The sequence below is a fragment of the Hydra vulgaris genome, chromosome 15, assembly GCF_038396675.1.
Source record: "Hydra vulgaris chromosome 15, alternate assembly HydraT2T_AEP".
Lineage (NCBI taxonomy): Eukaryota > Metazoa > Cnidaria > Hydrozoa > Anthoathecata > Hydridae > Hydra > Hydra vulgaris.
Genome location: NC_088934.1, coordinates 39,265,920 through 39,293,516, shown reverse-complemented (window position 1 = coordinate 39,293,516; position 27,597 = coordinate 39,265,920). Strand labels below are relative to the sequence as shown.

Genomic DNA, 27,597 nt, shown 5'->3' with positions numbered 1-27,597 from the left:
AAAATTTTAATTTTGTGTAAATAAAGAGTTGTTTTAAAATGTACAATTTTAAGCTTCATTTACATCCATATGTTTAATTACATAAAACAAAAATAATTTTTGAAAAATTATAAAAAATACCAATGATATTTCAAGCGGTCGTTGAACTATCATCGGTATTTTTTGAAGTAGTTGTTGTTTTTAGTTCTGAATTGGTAAACTGTATGCGCTAAACAGATTCAATATAACACATTTTGTATTATAAATTTCTAAATTCGTGTATTTTCTTAAGTGTGCATTACACTTATAAAGAAACATTAAGTTTCTTTTGGCAAAATTATTTTTTATGCAAACGCACATTTTTCTTAGAAATTTAAGTAAAATTGGATCGTCCTAAAATTACGCAATGTTATAACTAATAAACAAGTTAAACTAATAAAAAAAAACAAAAAATATTAAAAGTTTTGCTCGCACAGTTTTTACTTAAACTAAAAATCAAAATTGCGAAAGTGCATATGACCTACTTCTGTTTTTTTAAGTTTTAGCATTGCGTAATGTAGACAACCCTAAAAGTATATTCCCCACAACGAATTCCGAGAAATGCATGCGTGCGCATACTTTTATTTTGGCCTTATTATAATACTATAAAATTATTTTTTTCGGCGCAGTGACGACTGAAACTTGAAAGTATCTTGCAGTAAGTATTTTAAAAACAAAGTCAATTGCGAAGTTTTATCATTATTTTTTTTTTTTTTATATTACAGGTAATGTTAAAAAGATGCTATACTGTATACAAGTAAAAAGTATACCAAAGTAAATATACATGGATTAATATTAGCATGATTGTTACGATAATGGTTGTTATTATTTTATTTGAATATCAAAGCACCAACACACAGTGTGCGTTTTAATATTCAGTCTTACATATTAAGAGGTTTTTAAAATTTTACGTTTAAATACGCACACATCATGCAAATATCATTCAAACAATTTGCATGGTACAAATTATTTGCATCATATTATAATGCAAAATAAATTTTCAAAATAATATTAAGCAAACAGTTTGTTTTATTTTTTACTGTAAGAACATGGAGAGTCAGTAAAATCTTACCAAAACCTAAGCTTAGTTTTGGTAAGATTTTACTCTTACCAAAACCAAGCTTGGTTTTGGTAAGAGTAAAATCGGCATAGCATATTGGAAAATCGCCTTAGCATATTGGAGTGGTATCTAAGATATCACTCCAAATATGCTATGCTGATTTTGTTTAATACTTTTCTTTAAAAGGTGACAAATATAAACATAAAAATAATTACTGTTTTTGTTAATATTGTTAAATGTTTCTTTTATTGAATCAATTTCAAGTAACTTTTTTTTTCAAATGAAGTTACTTGCATTTTTTAATACTGCTTTTTTGTTATAGTTATTGTATTTTTTTTAGGAAGTCAATAAAAAATAGTTCAAGATTAATTAACTTCTATTAAAGTTTTAATGAATAACAATAATAACAACCGTGGAAGTAGAAATAATGATAGAAGAAGAAGAGGAAGGTTTGTAGATTCTTTATAAATTTTAATTGAGTTGTATATAAATTCAGATTACTATAAAAAATGTATTTTGATACATTTACAAAATTTTTCAATGTTCAGAATTTTATCTTTATTTAACTAAAAATTAAATAAGTCATAAAAAGATTTTAAAATTTTGACAAATAAATTTTCATGCTTTTCAAATATAATTAAGTTATATATAAATAAGTTAATATTTCTCTTCGCTATGGCTTTGTTTTTCAAGATTTCTGTTACAGAGTTCTATATAAAGTATATATTTATTTAAACAGAGTATACTCTGTACGTATAGTACTATATACATATAGTTGAAATACAGAGTAATATAGTTAAAAGTGGTTTGAAAAAATAATAAAAAATGGTCTAAAACTTTTGAAGCTGGTGTTCCAGTTCCTAATATCTCAATAGAAATACGCATATATAAAACCTTCATGTTAAAATCCAGTAGTGGTGAAGTGGTGGAACACTAGCTTCATAAGTAAGAATTTACCAGTTTGTACTTAATAATTTTCCTGGTAGTATCGTCCTTAACTTATTTCTCCATGTAGTAACCTTTTTTTCAAGGTTTGTTTTTTGAAGTTTAAAAGTTAGGAGGTGGTTGTAACCACAATAAAGTAGCCTCATCTAGTGTAGTGGCAGTCTCGGCCTTGTGGAGATGAATAACATAAAAAATAATTTTTAAAAAATTGCTGGATCCCCATGATTCTAATTTTTCACAATACCCACTTTTCACCAAATAAAAAAGATCATGATTGTATATTATGATCTTTTTTTTATGAATCATATTTGTATATGATATTATTACAAAATTATTTTACTGATTTTGGCCCTGATACTTTAAAAGGTAAAATAATGGCTAAATCACTGTATCATATGTTTATACGCTTTTTTGAGTTTTTGTTAAGCCACAAGCAAATAATATGTGATACAATGCTTAAACATACGGTAAACCATTTTAATACATTAAAAAAAATGCATAACCAAAACAATTATTATGCGAGGTTATTTTAAAATTTTTTTGGAATTAATTTCGTTGAACTCTGTAACCCATACTGTTTTTGTAAATATTCAAGTGCAGTCTTAAAGACTGCACTTGTATACTTATAGTATGCTGAGAGTATCAGATAACAATTTTAAGTTGCGTTCATTATTACTTAGGTTAAGTGAAACTCTCATTATTAAAACTTTCTTAGGCTTTCTTTCCAAAGCACAGTGGTCTGAAAAACTTTATTTTTGGCCAAAATTAATGTTTTAATTTTTTTATGCTTAATTGATAATGCTGAATCCATATCTAAAACAGTTTTTGATTTAAAGTTTTTGTTGTTCAGATATCGCAGATAAGCAGCCCAGTCAAGAATTTCAGAAAAAGTTTTCTTTTTTTTGCTTGCAGTTTCATAATATATCATATTTATATATATATATATTGTATTTATATATATATATTGTATTTATATATATATATATCGTATTTATATATATATATATATATATATATATATATAAAAATACGATATATATATATATAAATACGATATATGTATATAAATACAATATATATATATATATATATATATATATATATATATATATATATATATATATATATATATATATATATATATATATATGTATATATACACTTATATGTTGTCTAAAAGTTTTCTTCCATATTTTGTTGACAAAAAGTAAAAGTTAAAATGCAAGACCGGATTTTTTTTTTTTATTAATTGATAGACTGCCTGCCCCAACCAAACCCTCAGTCGATGTAGCAGCACTCCCTTGCGAATCAGGCTTTTTGTCAGTTGATGTAGCAGCACTCCCTAGCGAGTCAGGCTATAAGATAGTCGATGTAGCAGCACTCCGTGCATGATTTACAGTAAAATAAAAACATTTTATTAAAAAAAACAAAAATAAAAACATTTTAATAAAAAAAATAAAAATAAATTTTTTTGGATTAATGAAATAAAATTCTGTCATAGCAAGTTTTTTAGATTTATTAAATAAAATTCTTTCCTAGCAAGTTTTTCGCATTTATTAAATAAAATTCTTTCCAAGCAAGTTGTTTACGTTTATTAAAAAATATTCTTTCTTAGAAAGTATTTCAAGTTTCTTTTCAAAATTTCTGCCAAAAAATATTCTTTTGTAAAAATTCTTTTCTAGTAAGGTTTCTTTATTTCTATCATAAAACATTCTATTCTGAAATTATTCTTTCCTAGTTTTCTATCCTCATTTTATTCTTGTCTAGCATGACACACCATAAAAATCACCAGCGAAAGTTCCTAAAATTAGTCATAAATTGGGTATTTATTTTTTCATGAAAAGCTACTATTCCAATTTTCAATTTAATAATCAATCTAAAGATATACAAGTCAATCCATTAAATTAAAAACCATAATATAAAAAGTATACTTACCATACGGGATAACAAAGATATGAAAAAAATATGGTATAAAAACAACACAAATATAGTGTCAATACGGTATAGTTTGCAATGAATATAAGTACCTTTACTTTAATTATATGCAGCTAATTTTTTTAGGAATTATTAAGCCATAATAGATGTTCAAAATATACTATAAACATAATGTTTTAATAGCGGACTTTGCATTTTACATGGATTTTGAATTTACTACAATATGTATTTTTTAAAGCATTTTTATCTAGTTAAATATATGGAGTATTTTATAGAAATAAAATAAAAATGAATATTTGAACTATTTTTAACAGTTTAAGTAGCAAGTACGATGGTATAAAGAAAAAAAAAATGTTTTTTAACATGTATTTATAGAAATAAAACAAAAATAGAGACACTAGTATTTTTGATAACATAAAATAGGTATATTTTGGGAGCCTTATAGTTGGTTTAAATAATTATATCTGCAGCTGATTTTTTTTGAATAATATATATATATATATATATATATATATATATATATATATATATATATATATATATATGTATATATATATATATATATATATATATATATATATATATATATATATATATATATATATATATATTAAGATTTAATAAAATCATATCGATCAAGTCCATGCATGCGGACTTTAGTTTAAGGAAGAAGTTGAAATTGAAAAAAAAACTTTTATTTTATGCTAGTTCGAAACATAAATAACTTATGCAAATATACAATAATAAAAAATTATCATTATTTCAAATTAAAATCTATACTATAACATTTGTTTAAAAAAAAAATCTATACATATGTGGATATAGTTTTCAATTTATATACAAATGAAAAAATGTTGTATTTTTGCAAAAAATTATTCATTGATTTTACGATGATACGGTTATTGACTTTTCTCTCAAGAAAAATGACATCTATAATTTTTTAATAGCATGGGTAATGTTGTGTTAAAAAATAATGATAATAACAAAAATTACACATTTTTTAATTTTGCTTTGGCCAAAAATCAAGTTTTTCAGGCCACTATGCAAATCCTTGGAAAAAAATGTTTTGCAACTTAAAAATGATTGTTAATGTATTTTTAAGTACACAATATATGGAATTTAAGTGCAAAATTTATAGAATCTTTTTACAATTTGTTTATGCAACAATTTTATGCCCAAAATTTAATATTACTTTAAGGTGGTAATAGTTAAGTGATAGTCTGTTTAATAAGCCAGAACAACAGAAACAGCCTGATATTTTTGTAGATAAAAAAGTCTTCTGAAATTTTTTATTTAATATTTCTAATAAATGTTATCAATATTGTTGCAAATTAAAAAAAACTTAATTTGAACAAAAAAATTTTTAAATACTATGAGCTAACTAGTCTTGTGAAGATTTTGCTAATTTACCTAGCATCTCGTTTTGCTAAAAACCTTTTTTTCAATAAACAGCCTAAAAAACAACAGGTATTAAAAAAAAAAACATACTGGAAATAGTAAATTAATTGTGACTGGAGTTTTTACAATTTTTCTTCATAATGTAAATTAAAAAAATATCTCAAAAGTTTGTTTTCGTAGAAAAAAATATAACTTTTGAAAACTTAGAAAACTACAGTTAAAGATAAAAGTATCAATTAGGAAGGTTTCTTGTAAAATCTGGCACTTTCTAATGAAAGACAATGAAGATAAATGCAATCATCAACTTACCACTGCTGCCGACAACAATTTTTGGAAAAACTGAGTCTTAAGCAAAGTGTAATAACTAAATGACATGTAGCATCAGTTTTAATAAAGGATAAAATGTATAATCTTAGTACATCAGCTATAATCACTAGTATAATAAAGTATACTTCTAGGTTACTTTTCTCTTGATATGTTGCAGACTTAAACAAAATTTAAAAGAAATAAAAGAATATACAATTATTGAAGCCAATAAATGTAATAAAGAAGATTTAATTGGAATTGCATTTTTAGTTTTTCTTTCCATTATTTAATTGATGAAAGAAAAGAGCCAAAATACTGATTTCAGCATGTAAAACTGACATGTAAAACTTCATCTAAAAGCAAAAAAATAAGTTTAACTTGATAGGCGACTGGATGTTATCTAGCTCTTGTTAAAAATTAAGTATGTACATGTCTTAGCTGTAAACTGTAATTTTATTATTTGAAACTTCTAAACTTGCAAATCATAAATGTCCCTCATATCTTATGGCTAACAAAAGATATAGATGGGTTGCAAAATGGTAGGCAAAATATTTACGCTAAAACAGATAAAAATAAGCAAAATTAAATACAATAACATCTGTTTGTTCTTCTCCATGTTATATAAATTTAAAAGAAATTTAAAGTTCAAAAATTTATAAGAAATTACATAGTAAGTTTCTTTTTATTAGAATTGTTTTATTTTAAAATCAATATTTTTACAAATACATAATAACTTTATTTTGTGTGTATAAAAAAATATTCTGCAAATTTTTAAAAGTAAAATAAATTCAAAATTTAAAAGATATACTTCTATTAATCCAGCTAAGTTACAGAAATAGAGTTGTTTCAAAATTTGCATAAATTTAAAATAAAACTCATACAAAAAAACTTCTTAAAAAATTTACAGAGAGGACTGCATCTGTTTATAAAATAAAGTATAATGTAAATATTGATAACCCCTTACTATTCTTTATACTTAAAATAAAGCAGTATTCTAAAATTGTTTGTTTTACTTCAACAGATTTTAACAAAGAAACAGTTTTTGAAAAAGTTGTAATAAGAAAATTAAATTCAAATCAGCTACAGTTATTCTATGTATGTAAACATTGAAAATACAATATAAAAAAGTATAAAAATTAATTGTAAAATGTGATTGGGATGGTTATTCTTTAAATAAAATTCCCTAATAAATGAAGAAACAACTTAGAATTGTGGAAAGATGACCAAAATTATCTACTTAATAAAGATGGTTAAATAAAAACTAATCACCATTATTACTATGAAATACAACATCAATTGATGGTAACAAAAGCAAAATATTGTCTGTTAAGTGACCAGAACAAAATATTGTCTGTTAAAGTAATGGAAAGATGAAAAATGATAAACTCTGTAACTGAGAATATTCTGTTTGTTTAAATGTAAACTAATGTTTAAATTTAATTAGTTAATTTTAATTAATTAATTAGGTTTAACTAATATTTAATGGTTATCCAAAAATAGTTTTTGAAAAAGTTGTAACAAGAAAATTAAATTCAAATCAGCTGCGGTTATTCTGTGCATGTAAACGTTAAAAATATAATTAGAAAAATATAAGAAGTTAATAAAGTATAAAGAATATATATATATATATATATATATATATATATATATATATATATATATATATATATATATATATATATATATATATATATATATATATACGTATATATAAAATAAATTTATATTAAGTCAAAGAAAATTTAACTTCATTTTAAACAAATTGAAAGACATAAGTTATGATTTGTTGATAAAAATTTTTTCACAAAACAAATTATAAAGGTTATGAATATTTAAATCTTTTAAAAAATTGTAGATCATCTTTTCTAAACCATAAAAAAAATTAAATTTGAGTTAGTAATCATTTAAATTATTTTTCAATATTTATTTGAAACAGATTTCTAAATCACTAAAAAAAGTTTGAATTAATACATAGTGTAGGTCTTAAAATTTAAGGACCTGCTACAAACATGCATGTAATTGTATTTAAATAAATGTAATTGTATACAAATGATCTAAACATTAAATTAGTATTTTCCTATATATATATATATATATATATATATATATATATATATATATATATATATATATATATATATATATATATATATATATATATATATATATATATATATATATATATATATATATATATATATATATATATATTCCTATAATATATATATATATATATATATATATATATATATATATATATATATATATATATATATATATATATACATACATATATATATCAAACCTTCCTGGGAAGCATGTATGGCTGCACGCCTTGTTTGTCCATGTCTAAAGTAATTTTTTTAGTCAACTTGACCACGTTTTTATACCGTAAGCGTTTTAAGAATTCGCAGCAAATTAAAGCTATAAGAAACTAGAGAAAAAAATAGCAATACTCAAAGAAAAGAACCAAAGACTATACAAAATAGAAAATCTAAATAAAACAAGCTTAAAAAATTTAATATTAAAAAAAGAAAATTGTTGTCAAAAAAATACCTAAATATTTTACTCTTTTTGCTTTTTTATTTTTTGAGCGTTTGTTATTTTTTCTTTCACTAACAAAATTGATATAGGAAAAAAGTAGATAAGAATATAATGAAAAAAAGATTTTTTTTTTATATATTTAATTTTTTTGCAATTTTTTTCAGTCAGTATATTAAGGAAATACTTTATAATTAGTGCTAGAAACACAGACAATTTTTAAATTTGTTTTCAAATGTCTTTACTAAATTTTACTGTTTTTATTAATGCACAGGAAAGCGAGTAAACTAATTGCTATTTATTTGTAAAAAAAAAAAATGTTTTTAACTAGTTTTTTATGCAAAAAAATGAAACGATGCTCCAAAATCTTGTGAGCTAGTGTATTGGTAATTTACTGAACTTTTTTAACGAACTTTCTAGGAGCCTATTTAAAACTTTTTTTTAAGTTTTTAAAGACATTTTAAACAGAGCAATTGTTATGTTCATTATCTCTAGTGATTTGTTTTAATATAAGAAATAGGGCAATATAAAAGAAACATTTTCAGAAATGCATCTTTTGTGGTAATTACAATTATTAAAGAAACTATGTTATTCTTTTATTTAACTTATTCCATCATTACAAAATTTGTTAATCAACTAATATTTTTTACAAATAAAAAACAATTTATATTCTTATTTTCCTATTATATAAGTATTGAGAAAAAACGTCAAATATAGCAAAAACATTTTTAAAAGCGAAAAGACATAAAAGCAAATAAATGTAATAAATGAATAAACATAAGAAAAAAAATTAACAAAATTTTTTATAGTTCTAGTGTACATAACATTTTAGTTTCTTAGTTATATGGACTGATAAAAATTGTGAATAAATTGCATATCAAAACTTTCAATTGTGGTTAAATCGTTATAAAAGAAAATGTTCAACAACGACTCTAAAAAAAAGAATACAAAAGTTGTATAAAAATTTTATTTACTTTTGTTTAATTATTAAATTTTCTAGTTTATTTAATTAACTTGATATTATATATATATATATATATATATATATATATATATATATATATATATATATATATATATATATATATATATATATATATATATATATATATATATATATATTTGTATACATGTACATATATAAATTCAGCAATAGATGCATGTGAATGATGTTATAAAAGAACAGGAAGTTGCGAGGGCTTCAGTGAATATATATCGACTGACAAATAGCCTGACTCGCAGTAGAATACTGCTACATCGACTGAGGGTTTGGGAATGAGGCAGCAATCTTTTCTTTCATTATTCATAGTTTTTCTCTTTTTTTTTTGGCTGAAAGATTAAAGCGCACTTTTTTACGTTTAGAGCACAAAAATGATATTAGCAAATTGGGACTTAACCTATGGATTGAGTACAGTGTGTGTAAATATATATATGTATATATATATATATATATATATATATATATATATATATATATATATATATATATATATATATATATATTCACACACTTAAAGTTTAGAAAAAACGACTTTTTATGGTATACCATAAAAAGTTTTTTTTTTCTAAATTTCAAGTATAAAATGTTCACTTTTTGTTTCCATGTTTTTTTTGTAAAAAATGATAACCGTAAGCAAGTTTTAGAAAAGTGAAAAATTCATACATCAACTATCCTATAAAGTATAAAAACAATGTACATAATAAACAAATAGAAGTTAATGAAATACACATTCAAGATTTTATTCATTCATTTACTTTATAGAAGCAGTGTTTTTTGAAATCGGAGGATTTTATTTTGTTTTTAAACATACATATGTTTTCTGTGTTTACAGCATCTGATGTCAGATTATTCCAGGTATTAATAACTCATTGAAAAAAACAATATTTGCGAATATTGAGTTGACATTGTTGCTTGCGAATCTTATAAGTATGACTGCAGGTATATTTATTATTGTTAACCTCAAAAAACATTCTTTTATCTATACAAACCCAACTATAAATGTTATCTAAACAAAGCCATTTATGAATTTTATATATGCAAACCCAATTTTAAAATATAACAAAATCATGTTTTACACGTCTGAGCTCAAGAAAATCTGAACCAAGCGTCTGTAAACAGTTGTAATAGCTCAAACAACTAAGATTAGCTATTTTTTTTAGTGAATCTTTTTTGAATATTTTTAATAGACTTTATTAACATAGTTTGGTGAGCCAACCATACTGGAGAGCAAAATTCGATCATTGGTCTTACATAAGTGGTAAATGCATGTATTAAGATTCTTGGATTACAAGTTTTAAAGCATTTTAAGATTTAGTATGCTCTAGTGTTTGCTACATAAATGATTCTATCTATGTAGTTTTTGTAGTTTAGGTAGGAGTCTATAGTCTATAGGACTCCAAGATCATTTGGGTTAGATGACCAATCTAAAATATAATCAAAAGTATAATCAACCTTTCAAAGTTGATCTCTGCATTTCTTTGTGAGAAATGCAGAGATCAACTTTAAAAGGTTACCACTTATATTGTATAATGAAAGTTTAAATAATAGTTATGAATGAGATACGAAATCAAATTTCTTTTTGGAAGTCAATAAATATAACATCTGTTATCAGGTGATTGTCAAGTGCAATATTTCAATCGTTAGTGGATTCTAAAAGATTTGTGCAGATGGAATATTTATAGAGAAAACCATGCTGATTAGAAGATATTATGTTATAATGATTTAGATACTCAACAATATGTGAGTTGATAATTCTTTCCATGATTCGACAACAAGTACAAGTTAAAGTGATTGGTCTATAGTTGTTAGGATCTGATGTAATTTCTTTTTAAAAATTGGAGAGTGGAAAGCTTGGTGCTGTTGATTAGGTAAAGTGTTTAATGTAAAACTAGCCTCAAAAATATATGAAAGAGGAAAACATAAAACACAAGCTAACTTTTTAAGAATTGCATTAGGTATACCATCAGGTACGAAATTCCCACTAAGGTTTTATAAACTGACCCTATGGGAAAATAATCAGTGTCAATACCTATTGAAACATTAACATAACTGGTCATATTAGGAGAGTAACTATCATCTTCTGTAAAAACACTTCCGAAATGATTATTAAAAACGTTAGCAATTTCTTTATTACTGTAAGATAAACAAAAGTAATAAACAAAATAATAATAAGCTTGTTATTGTTACTTTTGTTTATTAGATGGTTAGATTATTAGACTTGTTTGGTGCAATGTTTGTGAGCTGATTTGTTCTTAATGGCTTTTTTAATCAATAAAATTTAATCTCCATAAAAAATAAAATTTAATCTCCATAAGAATACTTTGCCGCTTAAAATTTTGTTAATGTATTTCAAATTTCTTATGATTTCTTTGCTTTTTCCTGATAGGTACAAATTCATAAATATCAGTTCAAAAATGCCTTAGAAAAATGCTCCAGTAGTTCTCAATTGTTCAGACACAAGAAAACTTAAAATACCAATTTATATTTGATAAATATATTTCAAGTCTCTTAACATCAGCATTAAGAAATTCGTAATAATGTTCTGATTTATGTTTACACTAGTTAGACTCATTTATATTTATACAAAATTGAACTGTGTTATGGTTGCAAGTGCTAAAAGGACACTCTACAGATGCATCACTTAGAAGAGAAATGTTATTAGGAAATACAAAGCCAACAAAATTGATTTTAGCAAATTGATGTAAACCAAGTTTGTTTACCAAATTTAAGAAAATACTATGACACTTTTTGTTTGGTGAAACATAGTTTTGCCATTTTAGGTAAGTTGAAGTCACCAATAAAAATCTTAGACACAGAGTAGCACAAATTATAAATAGTTGAAATCATAGATTCAAGATATGCAACATCTTTTATTGCATAAAAAGGTGGATAATAGCAAGTTATTAGATGGAGTTTTTGAGATCCAAAAATTAGATAAACACAGATTATATCAATATCAATATCTGTTTGTGTAATCTGTACTTGTTCTGCATTAATGTTGTTTCTACAGTAAATTGCTACTCTTCTGCCAATTTTAATACGATCCTTGCAATAAATTGAGTAATCTTTTGAACACAAACTAGCGTCAGAAAGTTTGTTATTGAAGAATGTTTCATAAGCGCAGATTATAACAAGTTTGGTTGCCTTGGCATATAAATAATTAATATAAATATGAAATATGATGTATAATAATTATTTTAAAAAAAAGGAAAATAATTATAAAAAGTACATTTTTATAACAAAATATTAAATTTAAATATGTATAAATAAAAATATAAAAAAATAAAAAATATTAAAAAAGTGATTAAAAAAAAGTATATATTCTGTCGATTAAAGTCTGCTGTTTTACACTTGTTTGAAATTTATTATCAGGCATGATTTGAAAAAAGAGTCAAATGTAATTATGTTTAGAGAAAACAATTGCTCTTTTTTAGAAATATGTTGGATTTTAATCAAAACTTTAAACAATTTTGTTTAAAATCCTTTAGTTTTCTATCATAATGTGTTTTAAACTTAAGTTTCTATCAAATACCTTAAAGCTCTTAAAACACTCCTTAACAATGTGAAGAATATCACACTATGTATACTAACTGGAGACTAATACAGCTATTGTAAGTTTAGAGAAGAAAAAATTTTGATATGCTTTTTAATGTTCTTAAAAGCATGTAAGCATATAAGCAAATATGCAAAAATTTTTGGATTTCATTATAGCTAGTACTTATAAAACTTACTAAATCAATTCCGAATTTTTTTTTTTTAAGTCCAACATATTTTATTTTAAAATTAAACCATTAGTTATGCAAACCAAAACATTTTTAAGTTAAAAAATGTAAAAAAGAAACTCACATTAAAATTCAATTTTTCATGTAATCTGAGTTGTTTTTTTCAAAATGATTTTAAATATATACAATTAATAAATAATTTTCAAGTTACCACAACTTAAACAGGTAAACGCAACAGTTACCACAACTTAAACAGGTAAACACAAAATTACAATTTTTTTTCACTTATTACTACATAACGAAATTTCACTGAACAGTAACAATATTAGTAGTAGAAAATATTAGTAGTAGAAAATAAAGTTAATTAAAGTTAATAAATAACCAAAAAATAATTAATAAGGTTATTCATTTTATTCTAGTATATAAGTAAAATACTAATATAATATTCAAGTATACTACTAAGGTAGATTATTTTTACTTTAAAAAGTCAATTAATAATACTTTTTTAATTTGTTTCCAGAAATGGTGCGCAAAATATTGGTCCCCAGCATGGCAATTTACAAAATAATGAACATCAAAAATTGTCAGAACCTGGTCAACAAGAATTAAATAAATATAGGCTTGGTTTAAAAATTTTTCAGGAATGGTTAACATTTGATGCAGAAAAATTACTCCATACATTAAATGCAGAAAGGGCTTTTCAAGCTATGTTAGATAGCAAGGAAGTAAAAGAAGAATGGATACCAACTGTTATAAAAATTTTATCCATTGCTGTTGATAGTAAATTATCGCGTCAACTATTACAAAATTTTCTGAAAACCCTTAGCCAGTCCTTATTTTTTCGAGCTATTGTTGGTTCATTCATAGTAAAGTTATTAACCAGCAGTAATTTTATCAGCATTGCAGATAGTAAACTGTGCATCACAAATTTGCTAGTCATTTTTAGAACTATGTTAAAAACAGTGCCTAATGCATGTGACAATATTTTGCCAATCATTATAAACATAGACTATCTTTCCAAAGAAAGAAAAGGAGAGTTACTGATGTGTGATGAATCAAGATGCTTGTTAATGGAGTTAAACGAAATTAAAGATGAGCTTCATGTCAACTTGAAACAAGAATATGATAAAAGTAGTAGTGATAATATTTATGATATGGGTCCAGCCCCTAATGACTTTCGGACGATTTCAATATTTCCAACAGCTCTAGACATTAATCCTGAAAATGATATTTATTTGCGACAAAATAAGATAAAAGGTGGATATGAGAATGTTGATCATTATTTAGATGTTCAATTTCGCCTTATGCGAGAGGATTTTGTTGCCCCGCTTCGAGAAGGAATTAAAAAGTTCCATGAGCAACTTTATTTAAGAAAACCTGGCCATTTAAATAATTTACAAGTTTACACTAATGTAAATATTCTTTTTCCCGTTTGTACTGCTAATAAAGGATTAACATACAGAATCAGATTTGATAATAAAAAACTAAAACATGTTCGCTGGGAGGTGTCGCGTCGATTAATTTTTGGATCTCTAGTATGTCTATCACAAGATAACTTTAAGACAATCCTTTTTGCTACAGTTTCCGACAGAAATACAAAGTTTATTAAAAAAGGAGAATTGGAACTTAAATTTGAGCAGGGTGTTGACCAAAATAAAGTGTCAGAAATATCTGCTGACCAGATTTTTTTGATGGCTGAAACAAGTGCATATTTTGAGGCTTATCGCCATGTTTTAGTAGGTTTACAAGAGATGCAAAATGAAAACTTTCCATTTGAACGTTATATTGTGCTTGCAAATAACAACATCTTACCTCCAAGATACTTACTGCGAAATGTAGTTGAAAATGGTATTTTTGATTTAAGACCTGTTGTTGATGTAAAATCAGTGTTAACAAATCAAGATTCAAGTGATAGTGATGAAGATCTAGGAAGTAGCGATGACAATATTTTGCTGGGTGCATATATAACAAAAGATAAATCTAAATACAGTGATACAGCTGAAAATGTAGCTAAAGCTGTTCAAATTTTGAATAGCCCATCTTGGCCTGATGCTGCTACATTAAATCTGGATCCATCTCAGTATAGAGCACTAAAAGCAGCTCTTTCTAGGGAGTTTTCAATTATCCAAGGTCCTCCTGGTACTGGTAAAACATATATTGGTCTAAAAGTAGTAAAAGCTTTATTACACAATTCTAATTCTTGGTGCAGAGATCCTGTGACTACAGATGTTGAACCACGACCTATTTTGTTAGTTTGTTATACAAATCATGCTTTGGATCAATTTTTAGAGGGTGTGTCAAAATTTTTAAATAATGGGATTGTGCGTGTTGGAGGGAGAAGTCAATGTAAAGCACTGGAACCATTTTTACTTAAAAATTTACGAAATAACAGTCGAAGCTCAAGAAAAGTTCCTATTGAAATTTTTCGAAGTCGAATACAAGCTAGATCTGAATTAGATGGTTTAGAGACTAAAATTAATGACATAAGAGAACAGTTGGAAGCTACTCAAAGAGGGGTCATACATGAAGACACTTTATCAGTTTTCATTGATAACAATCATATTGAAAGTCTTCAATTTGGGTACTTTATTTATCAGGCTCAGAAAGATGTTAATGGGTGGTCAACTGTCAACTCAAAGCATTCTATGATTATTGAATGGCTTGGCTTAGAAAATATGATGGAAGAAGACCATAACAAAATTGAACGTGGAATTGGTCAACTTAAATTGGAAGATGAAGATGGTTTAACAATTGATGATGAAGTGCAGAATGAGATTGAAAATCGACAATTAGATTTAGAAGATTTTAATGACTTAAAGGAAAGAGCTAAAAATTTCAAAAAAGAGTTGAATATAAACAAATATTTGGCAATGAATATTGAAAATCTTGATAAAGATGTTGATACAATAAACAGTTTTATACCAGTTAAAAGTTCTAAAAGAAAACTTAAGCAAAGGTTGAAACTTTTACTGCATGGTGGTGCTGCAATGACTTCAAATGAAGCTAATGCTGTAAATGATGTTTGGGCTTTAGCAACTGAAGACCGTTGGAAGTTATATCGTTATTGGGTAAATTTGTATCAAAATTATCTTAAGCTTAATGTCAGTAATTTAGAAGTTCAGTATCAAAAAACATCCAATATTGTTGAAGAAATGCTGCAATTAGAGGATCTTAATATTATGCGTAAAGCAAAAGTTATTGGCATGACAACTACTGCTGCTGCAAAATATAGGAGTGTTTTGCGAGAATTAAGATCAAAAATCCTGGTTGTTGAAGAAGCTGCTGAAGTACTAGAATCACACATTGTTACTACAATACCGAACTCTTGTGATCATATTATACTAATAGGTGATCACAAACAGTTGCGACCAAGTCCAAATGTATACAAGCTTGCAAAGAAGTATAATCTTGAAATTTCATTGTTTGAGAGAATGGTTAATAACAATGTACCTTGTGAAACACTGCAAGAACAACATCGCATGCGCCCTCAAATATCAAATCTTATGCTTAATATATATCCTGAACTGAAAGATCACAGTTCTGTTTTGATGTACGAAAGCATTAAAGGTAATTTTGAGTTTTTAAAGTGTTTTACTGTGAAGTTTTGGGTATAAACATTTAAGTTTATGGTGGGTATAGCTGTGTTATTTGATGTAAAGTACATGTATATTGATTAAATGAAAGAACAGCAAAATTAACATCTGTAAGGTGTTTTTTCACTGCCATGACAGTGAGATTTAGAATAATTAAGGGTTAGGGTATACAGTTTATAATACTTTACAATAACTAAAATTTAAATATATATAATAGTATAAAATGCAATAGGATTACATAATACAATATAAACTTATAATATATAATATTTTTACTTGTACTCTCTTTTATTTAAAGACTATATAGTTACAGTCAAAAAGAATCTCACAAATAAGAAATTTATTTTCAAATATCAGTTATAACAGCAGACACCTTAAAAAGATTAACCAATTATAGTCTGTCTAACCTAAAAATTTATCAATAAAGTTATAAAGAAATTTCTATATTTCCAGATAGTGAAAAAGGAAATCTAATCATACTTCTAAGCCACTACATTCTAACACTGTTTAGCTGACTAAGATTAAAACCTAGCTCTACATGTTCCTAAGTAACAACACTTATAAAACATGGTACTAAAACAATGACAATAAAAAAGTAACATACAATAAAAAACATGCAACATGTTGCATAAACATGTTTACTAAACACAAACTGCAATCATAACACGCAACTTGTATTTGCAATACTATACACAAACTACTATCATAAAATGTAACTTTTTTTTAATGCTAAATTTTTATGTTAAATATTTAAACAAGCTAAACATATTTTCATGTGGTTGCAATACTTGACCCAAACTATAAACATAACATGCAAAATGTGGTTGCAATACTATACACAAGCTACAATCATAATGTACAACATGTGGTTGCTACAAACTATAAATTTTAAGATAAAATTAAAAAACCTATTTATTAGTTTGTTTTTCACCTACCATACTTTATACTGAATGAATCAACTTTGAAAAACAAGCTGTTAAATGCTCTTGTTTTTGAACACACAATACGTATTGAGTGAATTGCTATTGTTTAAGATATAAACCAACCTTATTAAACATGCTTAACAACCTTATTATTCATTTAGCTTTTTTCCCTTGAGTATCAGAGTTTTGGAATTTTCTATTGCCTTTATGTTTTCTTTACAATTTGTCGTTCTTTTAGAAGAAACTGCTTACTTTGTCTTCAACACTCTTCTTTGTTTTCTGTTAACTTAAATACGGTTGCTTGCAGGCTTGTTAAATTAAAATTTAAAGGAAGTAAAAATAGCTTTATTTTTTAAGTTTAAACCTTAATTTATAAGCTAAATTTTTTTTTAACCTATAAATTATTGAAAAGAAAGACTTAATGCAATTTTTATCTTAAAACATTACAAATTTTGTTTTTGTTTTTAAAAATTATTTTGTTGTATTTTTTAAAAACGCTTTACTGGTATGTTTTAAACTTTTTAATGCAATGAACAACAAAAAAATAAACTAATTTTTGTTTTACATTTCACTCAGTGAGGTAAAATCTTTTCATAATTGTAATTGTGAAGTTCATATTTAGCTTTATTTTATATACAGATTAGGTTCAAAGAGATAACAAAATAGTTTAGTTTAACCTAAGTATCTTTGTATCAAATCTTATTGTGGAAATTTGGTATGATGCAAATATGTCTTAGTATCAAATTCTTTTAATCAGATTGTGCAACTTAAAATAGTAGCTTACTGTGGTAACACTGGTATTTCAATTTTTTAATAAATAAAATATTTAACCTTTTTGCCGAATTTGAATGGTAGCACTTTAGATTTTATTTTGTTGCAACTTCAGTCTGCCACCATATTTTATAAAGTAATTTTACTAAGTCTACCACGAGTTTGTAATTGAATGGAGAGTCTGCATGTAGCAGAGTTTCTAACTGAGTTATGTTTATCTACACACATGAATAACTATATATATATATATATATATATATATATATATATATATATATATATATATATATATATATATATATATATATATATATATATATATATATATATATATATATATATATATATATATATATATATATATATATATATATATATATATATAGTTGCCTTTCTTGGAAAGTGCGTGCAGTTGCCTGTCTTGTTTGTCCATTCTTAAAGTAATTTTTTTAGACCACTTTACCACATTTTTATTTAGTAAGCATTTTTAGATTTTGCAGCAAAATAAATTTATAAGAAACTAGAGAGAATAAAACAGCAATACTTGAAGAAATAATTCAAAGACTATACGAAATAGAAAATCTTAATAAAATAAACTATAAAAAATTGAATATTAAAGTGAAAAAAAATTTTTGTCAAAAATATATACCTATTTGTATTAGTAAATACTTAAGTGTTTTTTTTGTTTTTGTTTGTTTGGTTTTAGGCAATTCTTATTTTCTAATATCAAAATTGATACAAGTCAAGAAAAAAAGAAGATAAAAATATAACGAAAATAAAAACATTTTTTGATATCAAACTTTTTCGTGACTATTTTCATTCAGTATATTTAGGAAAAGAAAAAGACGTTAAAACAAATGTAAGAAAAATAATTAACAAACCAGTTCTCATAGTTCTAGTGTTCTTGATTATATGGACTGATAAAAATTGTGATTAAATTGCATATCAAAAATATTAAATTGTTATAAAAGATAATGTGTTTTTTTCCTCCAGTTGTATCAAATTTGGTAGCTAAAAACAACAACCATTCTAAAAAAAAGAAAACAAAAGTTTTATAAAAATTTTATAAAAAAAATTTTTTTTTAATTATTAAATTTTTCTAATTTATTTAATTAAAGCTTGATATTTCGTTACAATTTTGTTTCCTTTTTAAAGGATTTTATTTTTACTTAGTAGATAAGTTTAGCTTCTTGCCGCCAATTGTTGAAACACTTTAAAAGTTAAAAGATGCAAACTGCAGTGGTCAGTGTGTCTAACAAATTTCTTTAAGTGTGGACAAACAAGGCATGAAACTGCACATGCTTCCTGAGAAGGCTTGATATATATATATATATCTTTGTATAGTAGTCAAAAGAGAATTTAATGGTAAAAAAGTCTCTTTCAATGCTTATTTTTAAACATTTAAGCAACATCAACAATTACGCGACATTTTAATGGTGATTGGACATTAAGTCAATTAAAAAAATGAGTAAGTATATTAAGTTTTATCGTTTTTTAAAAAACTGCAATCATTCACTTTCTTGATAGTATATGCACTTTAAAGTAGCATCACTACATATATATATATATATATATATATATATATATATATATATATATATATATATATATATATATATATATATATATATATATATGTGTGTATATATATATATATATATATATATATATATATATATGTATATATATGTATATATGTATATACATACATACATACATACATACATACATACATACATACATACATACATACATACATACATACATACATACATACATACATACATACATGCATACATACATACATACATATATATATACATATACATATATCTACATTAAACTTCTAAAATCATGAGAAACTAAAAATGTTATTTTGTTAGAGTTATTGTGAACAACTCTGCATAAGTTGTAGATATAATGTTTTGATTGTTAGAATAGTTTTATTGGTGTTATATTGTGGTTGTATTGGATGGATGAGTGTCACAGTAGGAGTGTTTTTTTATATATTTATTTTTAGTTTATTTTATTTCACTTTTTTAGGTGTACAATCTAACATTTTTTTTATAACACACAATTTTCCGGAAGAAAGCGACATTGAAATAAAGAGCAAAAGTAATGATCATGAAGCTAAATATGTTGCTGCATTATGTAAATATCTAATGTTGCAAGGCTATAAACCTGATCAGATTACAATATTGACTCCATATACTGGCCAGCTGATAAAGCTAAAAAAATACATGCCCAAAGAAAAATATGACGGTGTTCGAGTAACAGCTGTTGATAACTTTCAGGGTGAAGAAAATGAAATTATTCTTTTATCTCTTGTGCGCAGTAATAATGAAGGCAAAATCGGATTTCTTGGTGAAGATAATAGAGTTTGTGTTGCTTTATCACGGGCTAAAAAGGGGTTTTACGTAATTGGGAACATAGATTTTCTTGCTAAATACAGTGCATTGTGGAAAAAAATTAAAATAAGTTTAGAGAAAGTTAACTGTATTGGTCCTGCTCTGCAGCTTTGCTGCCAAAATCATAGTTCTGATCCAGGTATACAAGCTTCTAAATCTGAAGATTTTTTGAATGCTCCTGAGGGTGGTTGTCAAAAACCGTGTGAAGCCAGATTAGTGTGTGGCCATGTTTGCACACTTGCTTGTCATGCCTATGACAAGGAGCACAAAAAATACAAATGCCAAAAAACATGCAACAGAATAATATGTGATCTTGGACATTTTTGTAAAAAAGCATGTTATCTTGAATGTGGCAATTGTACAGTGTTGCTGCCAAAAAAACTACCAAAATGTGGACATACACAAGATGTTCCATGTTCACAAACTCCCAGTTCTTTCATATGTTTGGCTCGCCCATGTAATTATAAACTGAATTGTGGACATGATTGCTTAAATGCTTGTGGTGAAAATCACACAAAACAATGCAAAGCTAGTGTTTTTTATTATTTCAAAGAATGTAACCATACTGGAAAGGTGGAGTGTTATGAGAAATTAATCAATCCATCTTGTAAAACAAAGTGTCTTGATATACTTGATTGTGAACATAAGTGCAATGGTAATTGTTCCACTTGTTTTCATGGTTTTATTCATGAAGCGTGTTCTAATAAATGCAGCCGAATTTTGGTATGTGGACATGAATGTTTAAGTCCATGTGCTAAGAATTGTCCTCCCTGTGAACGTAAGTGTCAAAACCAATGTGTTCATAGTCGTTGCCAATTAAGGTGTGGATTACCATGCAATCCATGTAGAGAACCTTGTGGGTGGAGCTGCCCTCATTACAAATGTTCTAGGTTATGTTATGAACCTTGCGACCGCCCTCGCTGCAATAGGAAATGTAGGCAACAATTAAAGTGTGGTCATCCATGTATTGGCCTTTGCGGTGAGTCTTGTCCTGATAAGTGTCGCTACTGTGATAGAGAGTATGTGCAAGAAATATTTTTTGGAACAGAAGATAATCCAGATGCTTGTTTTGTTCAATTGGAAGATTGCAGGCACATTTTTGAAGTTACTGGTTTAGATCAGTGGATGGATCAAGAAGATAGTGAAATAACAATGAAAAAATGTCCTAAATGTAATGTAGTCATTCGGCGAAATTTAAGATATGGAAAAGTCATTAAAAAAATACTTAATGACATTGAAACTGTTAAAAAACGGTTTGTAGGTGAACCCAAAGCTATAAAAGAAAATTTAGATATTGTACTAGAAAACATTGAAAATTTATATGCTGACATGGCAGAATGCAGTTTGCTAGGAGTCAATGAAGCCAATGTTGATAGAATTAAATTAATTTTAAAAGAATGTAAAGTTATAACAGAAGTTAATGGATACAATTATTTAGTTTCATTTTTAAGCCGTCTATGCAAAATATGGAAAGGTTTATCTAAGGATAAAAGTTTACAAGATTTGAAAGATTGTATGGAGTTGAAAGATAAAATAAAAAGAGTTTGTCAGTGGCTGTTAAATCTTCCAAAGCTTACACATCAACAAATTGTGGAGACAGATAGAGAGATTAAAAAAATTTTTTTAACGCAGAGGTATCTTCAGACAAATGAAAAATTGAAAAGTATTAAAAACAATCTTTCTAATAACTTGTTGCAATGTATACAAAAAGTTGAAAATTATATTTTTTCAAAAAAACCATTAAGAAACGCTGAAGTTTTATATGCAGAAGTTAAAAAGCTTATGAAAGAAATCGAAAGATTGTTTCCAAAGTCAAGTCTTGGTGTTTCTGAGGAAGAAAAAAGTATGATTATTCGTGCAATGGATTTGAAACAAGGACACTGGTTTAAATGTCCAAATGGTAAGTCGTTTATACTTTTAATTATCATGTGTATCTTTAATATATTAATCACAAATGACTATAATAGATATAGCAACAACGCGCGCTTGTGTGTGGCTTCTTGTTCTTGTGTTTGTGTGTTATTGTGTTGTACTTATATGGCTATATTTTTTATTGAATAAATGGTATTCTGAAACACAATTAAGATTTTTATTAGCAATTCCAATCTTTATTAGCATTTATTTAAAAAAAATTATTTTTTAACAAAAGAATTTTTAATGTTTTGTAAAAATTATTGTTATGATATTTGAAATACTATAATGACCAGAAGGCTAATGCTTTTTTTAAACTTAATCTAAATAGAATGCAAAAGATTAAAAAAAAGCTATTAAAATCCAATTAAAATCAATTCAAAATATTGAATTGTTGTTACATATATGAAAATACTAATATATGAATAAAGTTGTTACATATATGAAAATACAAGGATATTAACAAACATTACTAAGTACTAATATGAAGTAAACCCCTGTCAAATTCACTAATAATAAAAGTGATATTAATAATATTCGTAATTATAATACAATTAGTATAATACAATAGTAGCAATTATAAAATATATACCATAATAATAATAAGAACGAAAACAATATCGCAGTGTTTTAAGTTTTGAGTTAAGAGAATTTAGTTGGAATTTAGATTTTAGAAGGGAGATTGTTCCATGTTTGTATGCTTTTATGTTGTATGGACTCATAGCCATAATTAGCAGTTTGATATTTAAATAAAGATAACTTCAAGTTGCAAGCAGATCGTAGAATAAAATTATAATTTTCTCTAATTAAGTTAGTGAATGTAAGCGGTAGACTTTAATGATTTTGGTTTCAAACAAATAGGCAACTTGATATTTAAATAAAGTCATAATTTAAAGACTTTAGATAAAAAACAGAGTATGCTAAAAAATAGAGTCTGAACTAGTATGTTGGAAATGAATTCATTTAGAGCTTTATTACGAAGATGAGTTAGTCTGGGGAAAAATCTAAGCAAGCTGCCTAGATTGTCCCCCAATTTGACAAGTATATCTGAGATGGAAGTGAAAAATATCATTGTATATATTAGGCAAAGTTTCATGATTAACATAATGACAAATTTTAGCTAACATGCTGTTTGATCTGATAAATTTCAATATTAATTTTGAAGATGCAATGCAAAATATAAATTAGAGTCTATTTTGATTCCAAGATATTTAATAGAGTTAACTAGACTTATTTTTTGCCTACTTAATCTGAAATTTTATTGGTTATTTATTTTTGTTTAAATAGATTTAAATATAAAAGTTCAGTTTTTTCAGAATAAAATGATAATTTATTGATGAGCTTTTTTTTTTATTAAGTTTATTAAAGAAGCCATTGAGCCATCACAACACATTAATAGAGTGAAATAACTAACTGTAATTAAATATAAAACATTTACTTTATTTAAAATAGATAAGTCTGTAAGAATCTAATAAGTGTGGTAAAAGCTTTTCAGATCTTAAAATCTTCTTAAAAGCTTCTTGCTTTTCAAACCTATTGAATTTTACACAATTGATCTAATGGTGTATAAAATTGACTGCAAAAAAAATAATCGTACAGTTCAAAAAAATGTCAAATTGATCAAATTCCATGGAAATTAATATCGAATTGGGCCTCCTTTGGCCTTGATGGCCTCAGCTAGACATTTTGGAATTGCGTTGATCAAATTTTAGTCAACTCAATGTCTCTTCTGTTTTTATATTATCCCATGCGCTCATTATACCTTCTTTGAAGTCATCTTTGCGTCCTAATGCTCGGTCGCCAATTTTTCTGTCCAAAATATACCACAAATTTTCTATTGGACTCAAGTCTGGACTTTGAGACGGCCATTCCAAAACATTGATGTTATTTGCATCAAAGTATAACTTCTTTTTCTCAATTGTTAAGAAGCATAATCTGATTGGAATCTTTGCTAATGTGGCTGGTAGAGGACAAATACGCAAGACCACCTGTGCAATTGATCAAAATATCATCATTAATATGAAGAAAAATAGATCTGTTTTGGTAATTAGTTTTAAAAATTCAAGAAGATTATAACATCACAGTGACTCCTCAAACAATCAGAAATCGTATTAGAAAACAAGCATATAGAGGTAGAGTAGTTGAAAAAAACCTTTTGTAACTTTTAAACAAATAAAACGTCGGTTGGAAATTGCAAAAGAATACGAAAAAATGCTGATATTATTTTGCAAAAAAAGTTTGTGGTTAGATGAGATATGTTTATGTCTAATATACAGTTAAATGTATTGAATTTTATTAGTTTCTTATTTAAAATATTAACAATGTTAAGCAATTGTTAATTAGCGAACAAAAGAAAGTTGAATTAACTTATTAGATTACTGTTGCTATCGTTACTCAAATTTGTAAGGTTATTCAAAATTGTAAAAATGATAGTTGAAGAAATTACTTGAGGAAAAATTACTTTAAAGTCTTAAAAATTTGTATACAATAAGTTACGATAAATGTTTCTAGTCTCCAAAAGCGGGAAAATTGAAGTTCTACAACGATTTTGGCTAACTATAGCAGGCCAGTTAATACATTAAAAGCGTTGGTTTTTAATACATTAAAAGCGATGCATTTTAATACATTAAAAGCGATGCATTGCTTTTATTATGTTTTTTATTACAATCTTTATATAAATGAATAAAAATAAATCATTACAAATTAAGGTTTTGTTGAAAAAAATAATGATAAAGAATCCAAAAACTCGAAGAAAACCATGGACTGTTTTTTGTTTCAATATTGCAATATCTAGTCCTAGTGTACACAGTCATACATGGTTGAGTGTATAAGTAGAAAATAGAATTAAAATGCACATTCGTATATGTATTCAACAATAAATAAAATAATACAGCCAATAAATTGTTAGGCTTTTTTTCGGTAACTCCATTCAATAAAAATCAAATTGTTTTAAAACTGTTTTATTCCGACAAATAGTTCGATGAAATGAAATGCCTAATATTCCAAAATTTGTTTGAAAAAATGGTTGCTAAATTAATTTGTCATTTCTTAAAATGATTTTATTTCTATCTTTAAAGGTATATGAATTATTAATTTCACACTTGTACATAAAACAAGAAAACACATAAATATTGAGCTAATAATAGAAGTTTAGCATGAGTCTTTAAAATTGATAAAACGATCAAAAATATTCTGTGTATAAAAATATTTATTGGCCAAATCTCAATTAATATTTGCGTAATTTAAATTACAATGAATAAGGGAGAAATATATTTAAGACTAAATAAACTGCGTTTGTTTAGGACGAGCCCTGTATTTACAATATATATATATATATATATATATATATATATATATATATATATATATATATATATATATATATATATATATATATATATATATATATATATATATATATATATATATATATATTGAGAGAGAGAGAGAGAGAGAGAGAGAGAAGTATATATACATAATTTTTGCAGTTTATTGAATATAAATCAATATAGTCTTGCACAAAGTCTGTGATAAAAAAATGAGGGTAAACCTTTGATGAATTTAAATTCTTACCTCAATTGTATGTGATTTCTTCCAATGAGTGAAAAACATCTAGACCTCTATGTTTTTGAACCCATCTAGTTTGACATGTATTAATTAATTTTGTTTGATCAGAAAAAATGAACTTGAGATAGCTTGCACATTTCTAACACTTTAAACGTTGCATAATTTACCAACAACTAAATAAAGTTTATGGTATGCAGAGTGAACAAATAGACCCTTTGAATAAATTTTATATATACATTTATATATATATATATATATATATATATATATATATATATATATATATATATATATATATATATATATATATATTTAAATACATACTGTGCATAAACTGCTTATCAAGCAAAGGTAAGAATCCAGAAATGGAGATCTTATCTTAGGCAACATGACAAATATCAAAGCATGGAGTGCTATGTCCTATGGCTTACCTTCTCATCGATGCACTTCATTAAGTGAGTTAAACGAGTATTAAATGTCTAACTTAGGAACAGAAAAGCTAAGGCATCATTTTAAATAAATTTATTTTAGGTACGTAACTAAAATGAATAAGTGATAAGTAGATTCTTTCGCCTCATTATCTGAAAGAAATTGCATTAACCCCCTCCCCCACTCCCTAATTCCCCGTCCCCCCGCCCACCCTATCGCCTTTTTTCTCCCCTTAGCTGATGACTAGAGGCAGGTTGTATTAAAAAATTCTGCATCCGCCCCTGCAGTTTTTATTTTTATTTTTGAAACACTCCTTTGCATTTATAAATTTTGTATTTTAATTAAAACTTTTGACTTTTTAATTGTTTTATCACGAAGCAATTATTTAAAAAATTGTGCACAGATTTAACTGCAATCTTTATGTACAAATAAGATTTTAAAATATGCTTTCAAAAGTTAACAAACAAGCATGTGAAAACTTTTCATGCTGTTTTAAAAGTGCCTTGAATTTAAAACTTCATGAAAGAAAAGCAAGGTTTTTTTTTAAGAAAATCAAAGTTATTGTCGTTTTTTTGAAATTCGGGTGTAAGTGTGATCTAATTGTGACTCGTTTATTTAAGGACATATTTATTGCATTGGAGAATGTGGAGGAGCAATGGAAGAAGCTAAATGTCCAGAATGTGGGGCTGGCATTGGCGGTACTAGTCATCATTTAAGAGACGATAATTTGTTAGCTGGAGAAATGGATGGCGCGCGGTTTTCGGCTTGGTCCGAAGAAGCCAATATGATGGCAAACTTTCGTTTTGATGATTGAATTATTTTTAACATTAATGTTGTTAACAATAATTGTAATTGTACGGGTATTAAAACCAATTAATTTACTGGATCTAAATATAGATCTACTTAATAATAATATTATTAAATATAACTCAGTAAATATAAGGAACTTTGTTACCTATATTTACTAGGTTATACTTTGTTCTCTTATTTACTGGGTTAAGTATTTTACTTTTTTTAGTGTAATTATATTTTTTGATTTTTTTAAAAATGGAAAAATGTTAGTTTTTTGA

The 27,597-nt window shown here is 25.6% G+C and overlaps 1 protein-coding gene across 1 annotated transcript; it reads left to right on the top strand.

Annotated features, from left to right (window-relative positions):
- The first annotated feature begins 593 nt into the window (after nucleotides 1-593).
- LOC100212732 (NFX1-type zinc finger-containing protein 1) lies at nucleotides 594-27,597 on the top strand. Its single transcript, XM_065819314.1, has 5 exons — nucleotides 594-676; nucleotides 1,419-1,527; nucleotides 13,446-16,492; nucleotides 20,256-22,520; nucleotides 27,148-27,597. Exons 2-5 carry the CDS (start codon nucleotides 1,469-1,471, stop codon nucleotides 27,339-27,341), a joined length of 5,565 nt encoding a protein of 1,854 aa, XP_065675386.1. The 5' UTR covers nucleotides 594-676; nucleotides 1,419-1,468; the 3' UTR covers nucleotides 27,342-27,597.

What these genes read in the sequence shown, in the direction of transcription:
- LOC100212732 (XM_065819314.1), top strand. Translation starts at nt 1,469, where the DNA reads ATGAATAACAATAATAACAACCGTGGAAGTAGAAATAATGATAGAAGA. An exon ending in GATGTACGAAAGCATTAAAG is followed by an intron (nt 16,493 to 20,255) that starts GTAATTTTGAGT and finishes TCACTTTTTTAG; the next exon opens with GTGTACAATCTAACATTTTT. An exon ending in CTGGTTTAAATGTCCAAATG is followed by an intron (nt 22,521 to 27,147) that starts GTAAGTCGTTTA and finishes CGTTTATTTAAG; the next exon opens with GACATATTTATTGCATTGGA.